The sequence below is a fragment of the Bombus pascuorum genome, chromosome 7 (genome assembly GCF_905332965.1).
Source record: "Bombus pascuorum chromosome 7, iyBomPasc1.1, whole genome shotgun sequence".
Classification (NCBI taxonomy): Eukaryota; Metazoa; Arthropoda; class Insecta; order Hymenoptera; family Apidae; genus Bombus; species Bombus pascuorum.
This window is the reverse complement of record NC_083494.1, coordinates 16,275,176-16,289,176: the sequence shown is the minus strand read 5'-3', so window position 1 is coordinate 16,289,176 and position 14,001 is coordinate 16,275,176. Positions and strand designations below refer to the sequence as shown.

General features: G+C 39.6%; 3 protein-coding genes across 6 annotated transcripts; 1 reads left to right on the top strand and 2 right to left on the bottom strand.

Moving 5' to 3' along the window:
* The first annotated feature begins 19 nt into the window (after nt 1-19).
* LOC132908890 (nuclear receptor subfamily 2 group E member 1) lies at nt 20-2,959 on the top strand. Of its 2 annotated transcripts, none has more exons than XM_060963307.1 (6): nt 20-626; nt 696-836; nt 928-1,023; nt 1,251-1,562; nt 1,692-2,024; nt 2,175-2,959. In XM_060963307.1, the coding sequence occupies exons 1-6, from the start codon at nt 623-625 to the stop codon at nt 2,405-2,407; spliced, it is 1,119 nt and encodes a 372-aa protein (XP_060819290.1). In that variant the 5' UTR covers nt 20-622; the 3' UTR covers nt 2,408-2,959. The 2 variants fall into 2 exon arrangements, with proteins under 2 accessions (XP_060819290.1, XP_060819289.1); XM_060963306.1 differs by having other exon boundaries at nt 1,251-1,604.
* LOC132908884 (rho GTPase-activating protein conundrum) lies at nt 2,658-7,557 on the bottom strand. 2 transcript variants are annotated; one of them, XM_060963294.1, is made up of 11 exons: nt 7,470-7,557; nt 7,004-7,074; nt 6,266-6,486; nt 5,942-6,183; nt 5,716-5,846; nt 5,436-5,641; nt 5,198-5,351; nt 4,758-5,104; nt 4,511-4,677; nt 4,242-4,419; nt 2,658-4,065 (listed from the first exon to the last, which is right to left on the bottom strand). In XM_060963294.1, the coding sequence occupies exons 3-11, from the start codon at nt 6,402-6,404 to the stop codon at nt 3,689-3,691; spliced, it is 1,941 nt and encodes a 646-aa protein (XP_060819277.1). In that variant the 5' UTR covers nt 6,405-6,486; nt 7,004-7,074; nt 7,470-7,557; the 3' UTR covers nt 2,658-3,688. The 2 variants fall into 2 exon arrangements, with proteins under 2 accessions (XP_060819277.1, XP_060819276.1); XM_060963293.1 differs by having other exon boundaries at nt 7,387-7,495.
* A 3,106-nt stretch (nt 7,558-10,663) lies between these two features.
* LOC132908889 (immunoglobulin-binding protein 1) lies at nt 10,664-13,706 on the bottom strand. Of its 2 annotated transcripts, XR_009658449.1 has the most exons (6): nt 13,471-13,706; nt 12,917-13,255; nt 12,414-12,811; nt 12,089-12,330; nt 11,482-11,671; nt 10,664-10,847 (listed from the first exon to the last, which is right to left on the bottom strand). XR_009658449.1 is itself a non-coding variant. In XM_060963305.1 (5 exons), exons 1-4 carry the CDS (start codon nt 13,606-13,608, stop codon nt 12,120-12,122), a joined length of 1,086 nt encoding a protein of 361 aa, XP_060819288.1. In that variant the 5' UTR covers nt 13,609-13,706; the 3' UTR covers nt 10,664-10,847; nt 12,089-12,119. The 2 variants fall into 2 exon arrangements, 1 of the variants encoding a protein (XP_060819288.1); XM_060963305.1 differs by lacking the exon at nt 11,482-11,671.
* Between the last annotated feature and the right edge of the window lie 295 nt (nt 13,707-14,001).

Genomic DNA, 14,001 nt, shown 5'->3' with positions numbered 1-14,001 from the left:
CTGACACGTTTACTGGCAGTCGTGCGACGCTTACGTTCGTCGAACGGTATACATGTATTCGCCAACGAAAGGTACTCGATTGTAAATAAAAATCGCGAGTCGATTCGTAAGCCAGATTTCTACGGTAGACTAGTTTTAGAGGCGTGTCGACGATTCGATCGACCGATAGAGCGCATGGAACGCGGCGAATCCAAGGCGCGCGAACGACCTATCCGCTTCGAAGAAATGTCAGCTTTTTTGTACAGTTCCTGTATGATTAGTTTTCCGACGCGCAATAAAGAGAATAGCTTTCGATCTCGTCTTGTCGTTTGTCGAAGGAGAGACGCGTCGTCCTCCAAAGCGTTGCGCTACACCTCCCGCTCTCGAACCTGTCGCCAACATGGATTTCTCCACGATGCTCGGTAAATATTGTCTTTTCGCGGTCTGACGACCCGGCTGACGTTCGCGCGCCCCTCGTACTCTCTCGATCTCTCGTGGTCTCGTTGCACTGTATGCGCGATCAGTCCAACCCTCGACGTCCACCTGGACGAACCCCGAGCTCTCCGACTCTTCTTCTCGCGTCTCTGCTTCTCTCTTCGCTTCCGAATATTCCACGTTGTGCACGATTCTCCGCGGGAGAAAGATGGGTAAGTGCTTGACATACGATTCGCCGATCGAGAAGATCGACTAATTCGATTCCTTATCGCGGATCACAGGAAGAACGCTGCCGACGCCGGTTGCTTGCAAGGTTTGCGGCGACCGATCTTACGGGAAACATTACGGGGTTTACTGTTGCGACGGTTGTTCGTGTTTCTTCAAGCGGTCGGTGCGTCGCGGCGCCCTATTCACCTGCATAGGTTCGCGATATTTCTCCTCTTTTCCTACCGTTCGAAATTCCAGCTGATCACGGAGACGAGATCTCGCGATTCCGCCCCTTTCTTTTTTCAGCCGGAACCGGAGCGTGCTTCGTGGACAAAGCGAGACGCAATTGGTGTCCGTATTGCCGCCTGAACAAGTGTTTTACCGTTGGCATGAACACGGCAGGTAAGCATAATCGAATCGACTTCGATCGCGAACGCAAGTACGCCGGCCACTGTACGACGTACGGGGCCAGCGAAACGAGATGCAAACAAAGCGAGTGTCGCGAGCCTCTTCTCGACGTGTCGACGCGACGCGACCATTATTTTTACCGCGATAATATCGTATAAACAGTCGATCCTTGGACAAAGAGAACGCCAGACGATAGCTCGTCGTTTTTGTCTTTTGTCCAGCCGTTCAGGAAGAGAGAGGACCGCGCGTTCGGAACAAGATCGCATCCGTCGCGCGTCATTTCTCTCGCGCATCGTCGTCGCCACCGCCGCCGCCGCCGCTGCCACCGCCACCGCCACCGCCGTTCGTATCTCTCTCATCTTCTTTGGACCCAGGAATCGTAGCACCGATTCTAATCGCAAAGGAGACGGCCGTCGCTGCAAACCCAACGATGCGATATCACGCGACCGACGTTAACGTCGATAACGGACTGTCTTTCTCGTCGATGAGACGGATCCTCTATTCTCCTCGAGTGCCTACGATTCTTGTCGCTGGTAAACGAAATCGCACGGTAGAACGGTCGCATGGTAGAAACGGTAGAAACAAAACGAAAGAGAAAAACGGAAGGTGATAGCGTCGTACGAGGGGGACGCGCGATGCTAACGAGGCGCAATTGCTTCCAGGAGACACGATACGATACGAAGTCGCGGCACGGATATTCTTCGCGACCGTGCGAGCCGCTCGCCAGCATCGAGAGTTTTCGATGCTCGCTTTCGACGAACAGAATAAGATTCTTCGAAGAGGATGGGCTGCGGCGTTCGTTCTGCGAGCTGCGATCTGGCCGGTCGATTTCACTAATTTTCCAAAAACGACCCTCTCGACGGCTGACAGACACGCTGACAACACCGAACGCCATCACCATCGCGCTGTGTCCGCGGCGAGAGCCACCATCTCCAATTTGCGTCCCGATCGAGTCGAGCTCTCGATTCTGGAAACCTTGATCCTCTGTCGACCCGGTAATCAATTATTTTTACGCACGAATACGCGCGCACCCCGCGCGTCTACGATCTTCGCCAACTACGAGCACCATTTTTTCCAACGTTCCGTGCCGACAGTGTTTTCTCCCCTTCTCTAAAGCTTCTTTTTTTTTTCTCCTGGAAATTCAGAGATCGCCGAGACGGCGAACGGCATACGTTTGACGTCGCGAGCAACGGACACCGCGGTGGACACTCTGGTTCGACATCTCGCTGGTAGAACCGAATCGTCGGCCAGGATGGTCAAACTTATGCTCGTCCTTCCCATCTTGACGGGATCCTGCCCCCGGGAACTAGCCAACGATCTTTTCGCACCTATCATCGGTGACGTCGACCTCGAAAAAGTGATCGCGTCTGTGCGCTGATTCGATCGTTCGTTCCACCGTGTTCGTGTATCTTCCTCCCTCCCAAAAAAATCTAGTCACCGCGCCGCAAAGTAATCTCCTATTTCCCTTCGTTCTTTCCTTCCATTTTCTTTCCCCTTTTTCCCCATCCTTCGCAAGCCAACGCGTAGAAAGCGTTTGCTACGTGAAACATTTACGTTTACTTTCTGCAAAAATTCGTCACGCAGACGCAACAAGGAACCAACACTGGATGAAAGAATTGCGATCGGCATTTGTTTTCTTTGGCACTTTATTGACACAAATGTAACGATCTTACATCGAGTAATATGTACAATCGCTTACAGTAATATGGCGCATCAAAGAGGATGGAAGAAAGGCGAAGTTGGCGAAACGGAACGCGTCAACGTTAGGCGAAAATCTGCGACGATTCGTTGCGCGCTTCCCTTTCGTTTCGTTCATTCGCTTCCAGCGATATTACGAAACGAGTAACGATAAATTATCGGTACGCGTTTATAAGTAAAAAGGAAAGATGACGGGAAGATGCGGTTAGAAAATAAACTAGATATTACCACATAGCTGTGCTATAAATTGCAAAATCTTCACACGCACACACGAACGCGCACGCACGCTATCGTTAGTAATAAATTACAATACTCACACACGGTACAACGCATATTTTCTTAAAGTCACGCTGTTGCGCGACATAGAAATCTGTAAATTTATTAATTATTCGTAGCTTCGTCCCAATTCGCGCTTTAACTAGTATTTCCGTTTAACCCGTAGCACCAGAGCGAATAACGCGGCTTTTCTAACACGCAGGCAAGTTCAACTTCGAAATGCTGTACGATCGATTGATCGGAGACGAAACTTTATCGCGGCAACGAGCTCTTCTCTCGCCGAATCGTATCTTCACCTCACGAACGTTACATTTGTTATTCTCACGCAAACATCTCCAAAGATGTTCTATAGAATCTCTTCCTATTGCACCTTGAAGCGCGTGAAAATCGGTAAAACTAATCGCATCTCGAACGAACGATCGGTTGCGAATTATCATCGCGTATAGAGATACGTTGAAAGTCGATCACCGACTAGCAAACTATGTAATTCGGTGCCATTGCGATGGCATTACGGGCCAAGGGTTGTGTCGTTCGGCTCTAAGAGTTCTAATGCGATTAAACAAACTGCCGGCAATGACCTCTCAGAAATCATTCATTCGTCGATTAACTTATTAAAGCGAAACGGACAAGCCCTCTTTTGTTATCTTATCCCCTTTTTTTCCCCCTCCTTCGAATCTTACAAACATCAATAAAACTTTTTTCTATACTTTCGATATCTTTCTTCCTCGGAATGTCTGTGTAACTGATTCAAAAGTTCGTTCGGTACGTACCACAGTTTGTTGCCGTTAACGAGAAGAACTTCGGTTACCTGACAGCATATGGCAGCCATATTAAGCTGAGCGGTCAAATCGGAACGATCACGCGGATGAATGTATCGCGGTGGAAACAAAGACGGTGCTACTATCATCGCTACGTTGTGGATCGACATTTTATTCGACGATTGATTTTCCACGATCAATTCGAAAAATTTAACCAACGCCTTCAAAGTACACCGATTCTCTATCGGCAGCAACAGTACGAGCAAGTTCAATGCGTGCGACAACTCCTGGTGATCCTTCACTCCTGCGCATACGAGAATAAAAACAAAAACTTTTATTTAACAAGATACATGGCAAAAAAAGAGAAAGTCACGCGTCGAAGTGTGTGTGTGTACGTTCTTGGAAATGTAGCGCATCGAACGAAACGAGAGCGCAACCGAAAGTAGAAAACATCTTAAGCTTAAGACGTTCGTAACTTACCGTGACTTTGGTAAAAAGCGTCGATAAGCTCTACGGTAAGCAGCGGTTGTGGCAGGTCACGCAACAACTTTTTCAAAACTGCCGACAAATCGTGGCACGACATGCATTTGAACAACTTGTCCATTTCTTTCGGCTTGCAATAAAAATCCATTTCCAACTGTCTGCACATCGATTCGACCTGAACGAAACAACGATAGTGTCATTTATTCCATACGTATGTATTTGGCATATCGATCTTCGTTGATAATTTCGATTTGTTGAAAATGTACTTTTTGCTTGTGTCCACCAACGCGAAGGATACCTTCCTCTTTTATCCCTCGTCTTGTTAATTCGTTAAGAAGCTTTTGAAATACCAGTGGAATATTACTCTCCTCGGACGATAATTGACTGTCTCGAAGTAAAAGAGTCGACAACGAAACCCCGAACAAGTTTCCAGCTACGAATATAACGGTGTTCGGTAATTATAACATCGAGTCTTACTTTTTGGTTAAGCAGTTTACTAGTATCGATGCGAACCTTTCGTCCGACGCTTATTCGGTTTCCGCTTTTTCAATGGCAGATTATATTTATCGAATACAGCGGTAAGTTCAAGCCACAGCAATGGTTGTAACCTGGTCAAATCACGCTGCGTAAGCGTTTCTACTCCCAGCCGATTCTGTACATCGTCGGCCAAAGCAAGAGCTTCCGACTTCCAGATTTCCGAGTTTACCTCGTTCGTTCTACACATTTCTTCGAAACTCAAGTGACCGTGAGAGGATGTTCGATTCAACGGATGAGCGATCAAACGTTCGTCCACTGGTCTCGTTAATCCGTACAGACTGCTGTGACTTCGGGTTACCGTTGCGTGATTCCCCGAATTTCTTCTAAAATTTCATACGTAATCCAAATCACGTTATCGATCGAGGCGATACGATGTTTCAATTAAAATTTTCCGACCTAAAAACCTAGAAACACACCTCAACGTAGTATCCGTTGGAGCGTTCTCGATAGCGTCGCCTATATCCGTCGCATTTGCCACTTCGCTAGGATCGCTTCCGCTTCGTCTTTGTATACTGGGTTTCGACACGTGTATCGTTCCTAATCTCTGGTAGCTCGTTAGCTGAATTCCTTCTATAAATGAACGTAACGTGCCCTTGTGATCCTATGATTATGTGAAAAAAGAATCAGGAAAAGTGTCGTTGCAACGTCGAATACCTGAATCGTTAGCAACGTCTCCTCGTAACGAGTATCCGGCCCATCCGCCTGAAGAGACATTTCCGAAAGGAAACACCGATCCCGATGTTATCGTCGTGTCTATCGCCGACGATGGCGCGCTCGGTGTTCTACGTACCGTTTCTTTGTATTTGCAATCGTTCGGTAATTGATGAAAAACCGATACAAAGTTTGGTACGGTGACAGTACTTAAAAAATAAAATACGATTAACACGTGTACGAGTGACTACGAGTATGGAAAAGCGTAACAAACGAGTCTTACCTTGTACGACGAGCATCGTCAATGGTAACTGTTGCCAGTGACGGAGGCGAAGCGTTCTCTGGCGTTACACCTGTCACGGAATCTAAAGAATCGGGCGTGGCACTGCGCGATCTCGTTCCAGTACTGGATGCCTAACGACGAACAGTTAACAAAAAATAATTGACCTTTCGACGTTCCCTTTTACAATGTATAAATTTCTATGTGATATACATTTTATAATTCGCACCTCTATATCTTTAAAGACATCTCTAATATCCGGTTTACGAACACGTTGTCGTTGATTAAAACGCTGCTTCACCGTATGATTGAGCGACTTAACGCGACGTCTCACTGCTTCAGCTTGTGCTCGCGATAACGGACGTAATGCTGCCCCCAATTCGTCTGGCAGTACTTCTCTTCCAGCCTTCCATGCTTCCGTCAACTGTCCTAAACCAGCTGTACGTAACCATTCAGCTTCCTCTTCGCCGTCTTTGAAAGTCAATTTAAATTCTTTGTCACGATAATCGTTATCATCAATTACAAAGACAAACAGTAAGAGAAAACTACGTACCGTCGTAGTTACGTGGATATTCCTCTTCGAGGTAATCATCCAATAGCTTGGTTTCCTCCATCATTTTTTGATACTCTTCCCAATACTCTAAAAGGTGGTTGTCACCTCCTATGTACGTAGTTGTCTGTGCTCTCTCCATTGTTTTCAAAGTTTTGTTACGTAAGCTTTGAAGAGTATCGACTTTTATTAATCTGCTATTTAAAAATTGTTCTCCCAGGTGTCTGCAAAAATAAAAAAACGTTCAGACTCTGATCATAGTACGATAATTTACAAAATTTCGAATAACAATAACCTTAAACGTAGATAAATTTTTAAAAACGATCGTTCAAAAACCTCGTACGTCGATACGATACGTAATTTCGTTTACAACAGTTCGGATCGTGACATTTTTTTAAGAAGTTTATAATCTGCTTTTCAAAGTAGGACACAAATCAAATTAACATACACATTGCCTCGAGGAAGTATCGCTGACACTTTCAAACAATCCATGTTGAAAGGAAATGGCACGAAATACGAATAAACAAAAATTCAAATAGATTCTTACGTTATGCAAAGTATACGTATTTGTCTATCGAGATCCAGATAAGGAAAGCGCGAACATACGTATGTTTCATGAAAAATGCAACTATGAACAAAGATTTCGAAAAATGTAAATGTTATTGTCTCTAACCTTTTTCTATGATGGAAAATTTTGCGCGGAAACACGCGTAGTAAGAGACTTGTGAATGAAATACGTACATTTGTTTGTAGATGTGATCCGTAAATGTCCTCTCGTCGCTTGCACGATCATCTTATTCCATAAATAAAGCCTAAATTGACAGTGGTCGATGTGGTTGCATGAATCCTCGAAAGAAAGCATACAAAGGAAGAAACAACTCATTAGCGTTTGATCGTGCTAAGAAATTTTTTTACAACTAAATAAATAGTTCATGCATGAAGAGATTATTTGCTACTTCCAAGAACAAATATATTCGATGTATGCCTTTGAATCACAACCATCTCATTAATAAAATCGTACTCGACTCGTCGCTCTGAACTCGACATAACGAGTCTATCTCGAAACTTTAACCAACAAATTTTCGCGCCTTCGCATAATTCCCGCTTTTCCGAATTTAACTTACGTTGAAAATAGAAAACGCGAAAACGTGTTCTCGCAACTTGACAACCTGTTGCTGACGCATACGATTCCCACTCGTATACTTACACACTGATTCACACCCACACCATTGCTGTTTTCGTGCTGACACCTGCGCCACCCATGCATCTAACCGTTCGCGCCATCTGGTTTTCCGATACTTTAAACCATCGACTAAGTACAAGATAGACCTAATATTCGATGTGGTTCGTTTAGTTTTACTTCCATTTTCATCTGTTTCTACTTCATGACATCAAACTTAAAATATTTATAATCCTAATCTTTTTACCATATACTTGTTTATAATCTTGTATACGATATTTATTATTACTTTTTTATATTTCCTTTTTATAATAACTCCTTACAGAAGTAACTCGGTTTGTTACTTGGAACTAGAAGGAACTTCGAATATAGAAGTAGATTGAAATCTCAAATTCAATTTACGCTTTGTAAAATCCAAAATGACTTCGTAAAAATCTAGAAACTGTAGATGCTAATCTATTGGGAGAATTGAGCATAAGAATCGCGAGCGAATTGTCTTCTCGTAACAGGCAATGGGTGAATCAGAATTATCGTCGAATCAGAAATAGAAAGTCGTGCGATATTGGCGACACCATACGGAGTTGGTCGAAAGCAGGCGTTTAGTGGCGATTCGAAAAACAGTGGCAAATCGCTACAGTGTAACGCACAGAAGAAATATTAGCTTCACTTGTCTTACAGCATAATAAATTAAATATAAGAGTACTGTAATTTTTTTAATAATATTCGTAAAAAATAAATTTATTTGGTGTTATTGAAAGTCTGAAATCGTTTAACGATCATCGTCTATTGAGAAGGGTTTACGAACCTTCATTCATGTCGTTTACAGTTAAAGGGAGTATAGGACATGAGCTCAGGGGCTAATTAGGATGATACGATCGCAAAAGGAGCGCTTAAAAGATGCAATTGATTTATATATTTGCCTATGTCACATGTTACTACGAGATACGCATCTGTCCTTGTTGCATACTACTGCCCTCTTTGTTAAGGACCGTTCATATAGTCTGTCCTTGCTGCATAATCTTGCGTTCTTTGTCTACGGACACACCATGTAGTGCCATCTATCCTCACATGCCCCAAGTCGCTGTTCCTTCCGCCTTTAGTAGATGGCAGCACATGGTTTGTCGCACAATCTTGTATTTTTGTCTACGGACACACCATGTAGTGCCATCTATCCTCACATGCCCCAAGTCGCTGTTCCTTCCGCCTTTAGTAGATGGCAGCACATGGTTTGTCGCACAATCTTGTATTTTTGTCTACGGACACACCATGTAGTGCCATCTATCCTCACATGCCCCAAGTCGCTGTTCCTTCCGCCTTTAGTAGATGGCAGCACATGGTTTGTCGCACAATCTTGTATTTTTGTCTACGGACACACCATGTACTGCCATCTATTCTCACATGCCCCAAGTCGCTGTTCCTTCCGCCTTCGACAGATGTCAGCACATGGTTTGTCGCACAATCTTGTATTTTTGTCTACGGACACATCATGTACTGCCATCTATCCTCACATGCCCCAAGTCGCTGTTCCTTTCACCTTCGACAGATGTCAGCACATGGTTTGTTCGTAGACAAAGAATCCCACAATTGTGGGATAAGGACACGAATATATACAAATATTAGACAAAGGAAGCGATAGTGTGCAATAAGGACAGATATATATCTATTGTTAAACGAAGATAGCGATAGTATATGGCAAAGATAAACAATACGAGCAATGCTAGACAAGAAGGTTTTTCAACGTGCGAATTTCATTAGCAAGAACTGTTGAATCAAACATGGCTGTTCTAAGAAATGACTTGTTGATGTTCTTTTAATTTTCTTCCAAACACAATTTCAAATACAACTTTTAAAATACAAAATTTGTAGCATGTGAATTAAGTAGAGATAAGTTTTCAATTGTTACGAATCTGGGCTTCCAGAATTCCTGCTTGGACGATTCAGCATACAACATAAATCTTAGACGACGCCAAGCCGTCCAACGCACCTAGTACTAGGCAATTCTCCATCCAACTATCATTTTTCTCCTGTCCCACTTATGTAAATATTTATATATACACATATATAGCTTTAAGATGGATTGTAAACGGATTTGTAAACGTAATTTATGAGAATTTTACGTATATACATTTAGACTATTGTATTTTTCCGCATATTAATTATTTTTAAGTAGAATTGAATAAATTATTACTGGATAAGAATATCATAAGATTATTATTAAGTTATATTAATATTCGTAATAGAATTTATGCAATTTATATAATTTGTACATTGTTCATTACTGAATTATTTCAATAAACGTTTAATTAAAGTTAATCGGCAGTTTAATCAGTTCATCGCCTGTCCAGCTATTGTAGTATGGCCAATCCTAATCCTTTAACGAGAAGTAAGGTGGCGGAACTTTAAAACAAAACTCTAAAATTCGAATCTCGAAAAATAGTCTTGTTCACCATTAAATTAGTTCGCGTCATTCGCGGTGAATGGGTCGTTTTCTAATATTCCCACTGTTATTGGAAATGATGTCATATTCCAGGAATTCGTCAAAGTTGATATTTTCGATCAAATTGTAGCACCGCTTATGCGATTTTGTATCAGGAGAATATGACGTACAGGAAGTATTACGAATCCGGAGATTTTTGGAAATAACGTCATATTTAAGGAATTCTGGTGATTCTTGGAAATGACGTCACATTTCAGGAATTTGCCGAAATTTAAATTTTTCGAGATTCGAACCAAGGTTTTCGACGGGTTTGTATCAGGAGAACATGACGTCACAGGAGGTGACACGAATCCAGCGATTCTGAGAAATGACGTCACATTCCAGGAATTTTCCAAAACTTAAATTTACGAGATTTCGATGAAGGTTTTCGACGATTCTGTATCAGGAGAACATGATATCACAAGAGGTGGAACGAATTCACCGATTCTGAGAAATGACGTCGTATTCCAGGAATTTTGGCGATTCTGAGAAATGACGTCACATTCTAAGAATTTGCTTAAATTTTACATAAATTTTTGAATTTTCGACTAAGGCTTTCGAAGATTTCTTGTCAGGAGATATAACATCATAGGAGTTGGCACAATTTTTACGATTCCTTGGAAATAACATCATATTCCTGGAATTTTTCGAAACCGTTTTGGGTGATCCTAATTATTTCCCAATTTAATATTTTGTTTTTTGCGGATTTCGGATAGTGTACAATATAAATAACAAGATTGTAAAATGCTGTTAAACTATTCTGATTTATTGAAACTCTTTTTAAATACATTTTTTATAATTATTCTACAATTAATAATCTCATTTTTGATTTGCATTATATAATGATTTCTAAGAAGATCATTGATTGTTTGTTGTTGCTGGCTGCTTATAGTATCTTGGATGTTGTTTCTGCTCCCAAAACAGCTTTTCTGTAATGAACATAGAAAAAGCGATTTATTCCTAATGTTCAATTAAAGTTTTAAACAGTTTTTATGTTTTTTCATAAAGAATATCACCAATGCTAGCGAGATTACAAGTTTTAAGAAATGTGGTAACTGAAAATCTCTATCTAGGAAAATCTTCTTTATTAATAGCTGAGGATTAAAATAATTTGTCATTGTCTTTATCGGACTCATTTTTTAAAGGCATTACATGAATTCTTAAATCGTAATAACTTTACATATATGGTATATTAACAGGAGTAATACTACAGATATAATACCATAGAAGCATTTTTATAAAAGTAGTTATGTATATGTGAATGAAAGAGATATCTCAAAAAAAAAAAACTACTTTGATAACTGTTAGAAAAAGATAATCATACAGAAGCTGGCACATTCTACAACTGCAAGATATTCTATAAAATTTACTTTGTAGCATGTCGTTTTTGCGAAAATATTAGAATATGAATTTCATCACAATGTAAATTAGTAAATGTAGAAATAAATAATCACGATTAGACACTAGATATTGATGTAAATTCACATTTTTGAGAATACAATTAAAAAAGTAGAATCTCAATAGGAAATTGTTTCATCTAAATATTATAGGAAACACTCTTACCATTTTCATGTCACTTGAGTGTTTATCCATGCCAGTATATATATATATATATATATATATATATATATATATATAATGTCACGCTCATATATTATCACGTCTATCTTGTCCTTAGTCAATGCTTCAAACATTCAAACCTTACTTTCGCTCTTGCCAATTCCCAATCACGATTAACCATTAACTTACTTGTCTGTAACATTGACTTTTTAATTATAACTAATTAAAGAATACTACTTTATGACAATCGCAAATTGACGTGAATCGTATCTACGAGGTGCGTGTGATTCTTGTTTAAGGAAAAAAAACAGAATGTCTAGCGAAGATACATGGAAAAATGAATGACAAAATAAAATAGCGATTTTTCTAAAAACGCATAATTCTTTTATTTTAAATTATTACGTAACTGATCGTAATATTACTTTAAACAGTATACCATCTTTATCATCTCTTAATGCAAATGGTACCAATATGATGTTACATAGAAGATCAAAGGAGAAACCTTATGTACTAGAGTACTCTTAATATATATATATATATATATTAAGAAATATATATATATTATATATTAAGAAATATATATATATTATATATATATATGTATACATACATATATATAATATAACAGAATTTTTTCATGTTCAACTCCTATTAGCACGGTTGCCCCATCCTCTTCTATGTGTATCTTTATATTCATCCATGGCACGTAATTGTCTCAAGGTTTCTGGATCATCAGCTTCAATCGTTTCTTCTTTTTTGATATCATCTTCTTCGTTATCCATTCCTTGTCTGTTTACTAAATCTTGCAAGCATTTCGAATTTGTTTGATGCTGTTGTGAAGGATCGGGCCAGCTAAGATAAAAATACGTTGAAATATTTGTTAAATCCTAATTAGTTAAAAGCATTGATCTACATCTGTACGACTCTCTACTTACTCTCCTTCTTTCACTCGTTGATCATAAAATTCTTGAACAGTAAGAACAGGTAAACTAGGATAACCAACTCCAAACACCTTTTTCTCCACTTCATCTCGAGTGATAATAATTGGTTGCAGTTTTGGAGCAGGTGGTTTACGTTTTTGCGAAATCTGGGTAGACATGGTTCCAGATTTTCCCATGTTTTTCATATGTTCCAAAATTGGCTTTTCGGCTGCTAACGAGTTCAGTTCCTCTATTGTCAAATTTACGTATAATTTGATAAGCATTACGAAATATTCTCTTTTAACTTCATCATCTATATTTGGATTGGACAGACTTTTCTTCAAAATTTCCAAACGCGATTCCAACTCTTTTTGCTCTTTGAATCTCTGTAGTTTCGTGTTTCGTCGATTTACCTACAAATATAATACATATGCATGTAGTAGATGTATTATTATGAAGAACATTTTTACAGTAATGATCTTCAGAGACCTGTAAACCATTTATATGAATAGACTTACCATTTCGGTAATTAATTCAGCATTCGTTCGAACTCTCTCGGATACGCTTCCTTTCTCACGCTCCGAATTAATATCGGGCACTTCGATGTTGGTCAAACCATAAGTCTTAACGCGTTTCAAAAAATCCACGAAATAAATTTCAGCTACGTTAACGATGTGCATTCGATCATCTGCGTTACAAATTTTTGTAGCGAGTGTACCGAGGAACGCTGGCAGTAAAAAATATTTGATGTTTTCCGTAGCCACTTCTTCGAAACTTTCATTTTGGCTAAACATATCGACTATAGAAACTAGTCTTGTAGCTTGTTCTAACATATTCATGGTACGTTTGATATCAGACTGACATATAGCAAAAAGAAATAAAAAACATGTATTACGTATGTATGTAGGAAAAATATAAATTGTTTATGCACATTTAAAAATTTGTGATATTTAATTCGAGTGCAGGATTTTTATGAACAACTGTATTTCCGATCAAAATTTGGAGAAACGCAATTTGGGGAGCAAAGAGAAGATCCCAAAAAGAATTATACATAATTGTTGACAATTAGTACCTGAACTTTGGAACTGTTGGTAGGTTCATCTGTTTTATTGATATTATTAAATAGCTCGAACGCTTTGTCAAATAATTCTGATAGCGTTGCAACATCTCTCCCGTCATTTTCAGAACTCGACAAATTTTCTTCCGACATAACTATCGTTTTGACAGCTGTCTTTGATACGTAACGAAGATTTAAAAGGTTATGTACGATTGTACGATCGTACAACGCAAAACAAACATAACATCCTGAAGTTGTAAGCATAGCGTAATCAACTTCGATAATAAAAACAAGATATATATCGATATGTTTGGCGGTTTGGTTCAAAATGTTTCAATCTGAAAACGATTTGATATCAGGATATAAATAAATTAAACACAAATCTCTTCTTTTAATTTATTCTTTTTTCTCTCCCATTTTAGTTTTATTTCCATATGTTTACATGATTATTCTTTTTTTACCAATTTCGAAGTGAGTTTAAATGTAAATACATTCTCTTTCATGATTATATGATTACATAAGTTGATTACGTCGTTAAAAGTCATG

Bases quoted from the DNA above. Each gene is read 5' to 3' on its own strand.
- LOC132908890 (XM_060963306.1), top strand. The intron at 837-927 runs GTTCGCGATATT...TTCTTTTTTCAG, and splicing joins CGCCCTATTCACCTGCATAG to CCGGAACCGGAGCGTGCTTC. The intron at 1,024-1,250 runs GTAAGCATAATC...TCTTTTGTCCAG, and splicing joins CGTTGGCATGAACACGGCAG to CCGTTCAGGAAGAGAGAGGA.
- LOC132908884 (XM_060963294.1), bottom strand. From the start codon at position 6,404: ATGGAGAGAGCACAGACAACTACGTACATAGGAGGTGACAACCACCTT. The intron at 6,184-6,265 runs GTACGTAGTTTT...TGACTTTCAAAG, and splicing joins ATATCCACGTAACTACGACG to ACGGCGAAGAGGAAGCTGAA. The intron at 5,847-5,941 runs GTGCGAATTATA...GTTCGTCGTTAG, and splicing joins ATGTCTTTAAAGATATAGAG to GCATCCAGTACTGGAACGAG.
- LOC132908889 (XM_060963305.1), bottom strand. From the start codon at position 13,608: ATGTCGGAAGAAAATTTGTCGAGTTCTGAAAATGACGGGAGAGATGTT. The intron at 13,256-13,470 runs GTACTAATTGTC...GCTATATGTCAG, and splicing joins CCAACAGTTCCAAAGTTCAG to TCTGATATCAAACGTACCAT. The intron at 12,812-12,916 runs GTAAGTCTATTC...TTATATTTGTAG, and splicing joins CTGAATTAATTACCGAAATG to GTAAATCGACGAAACACGAA.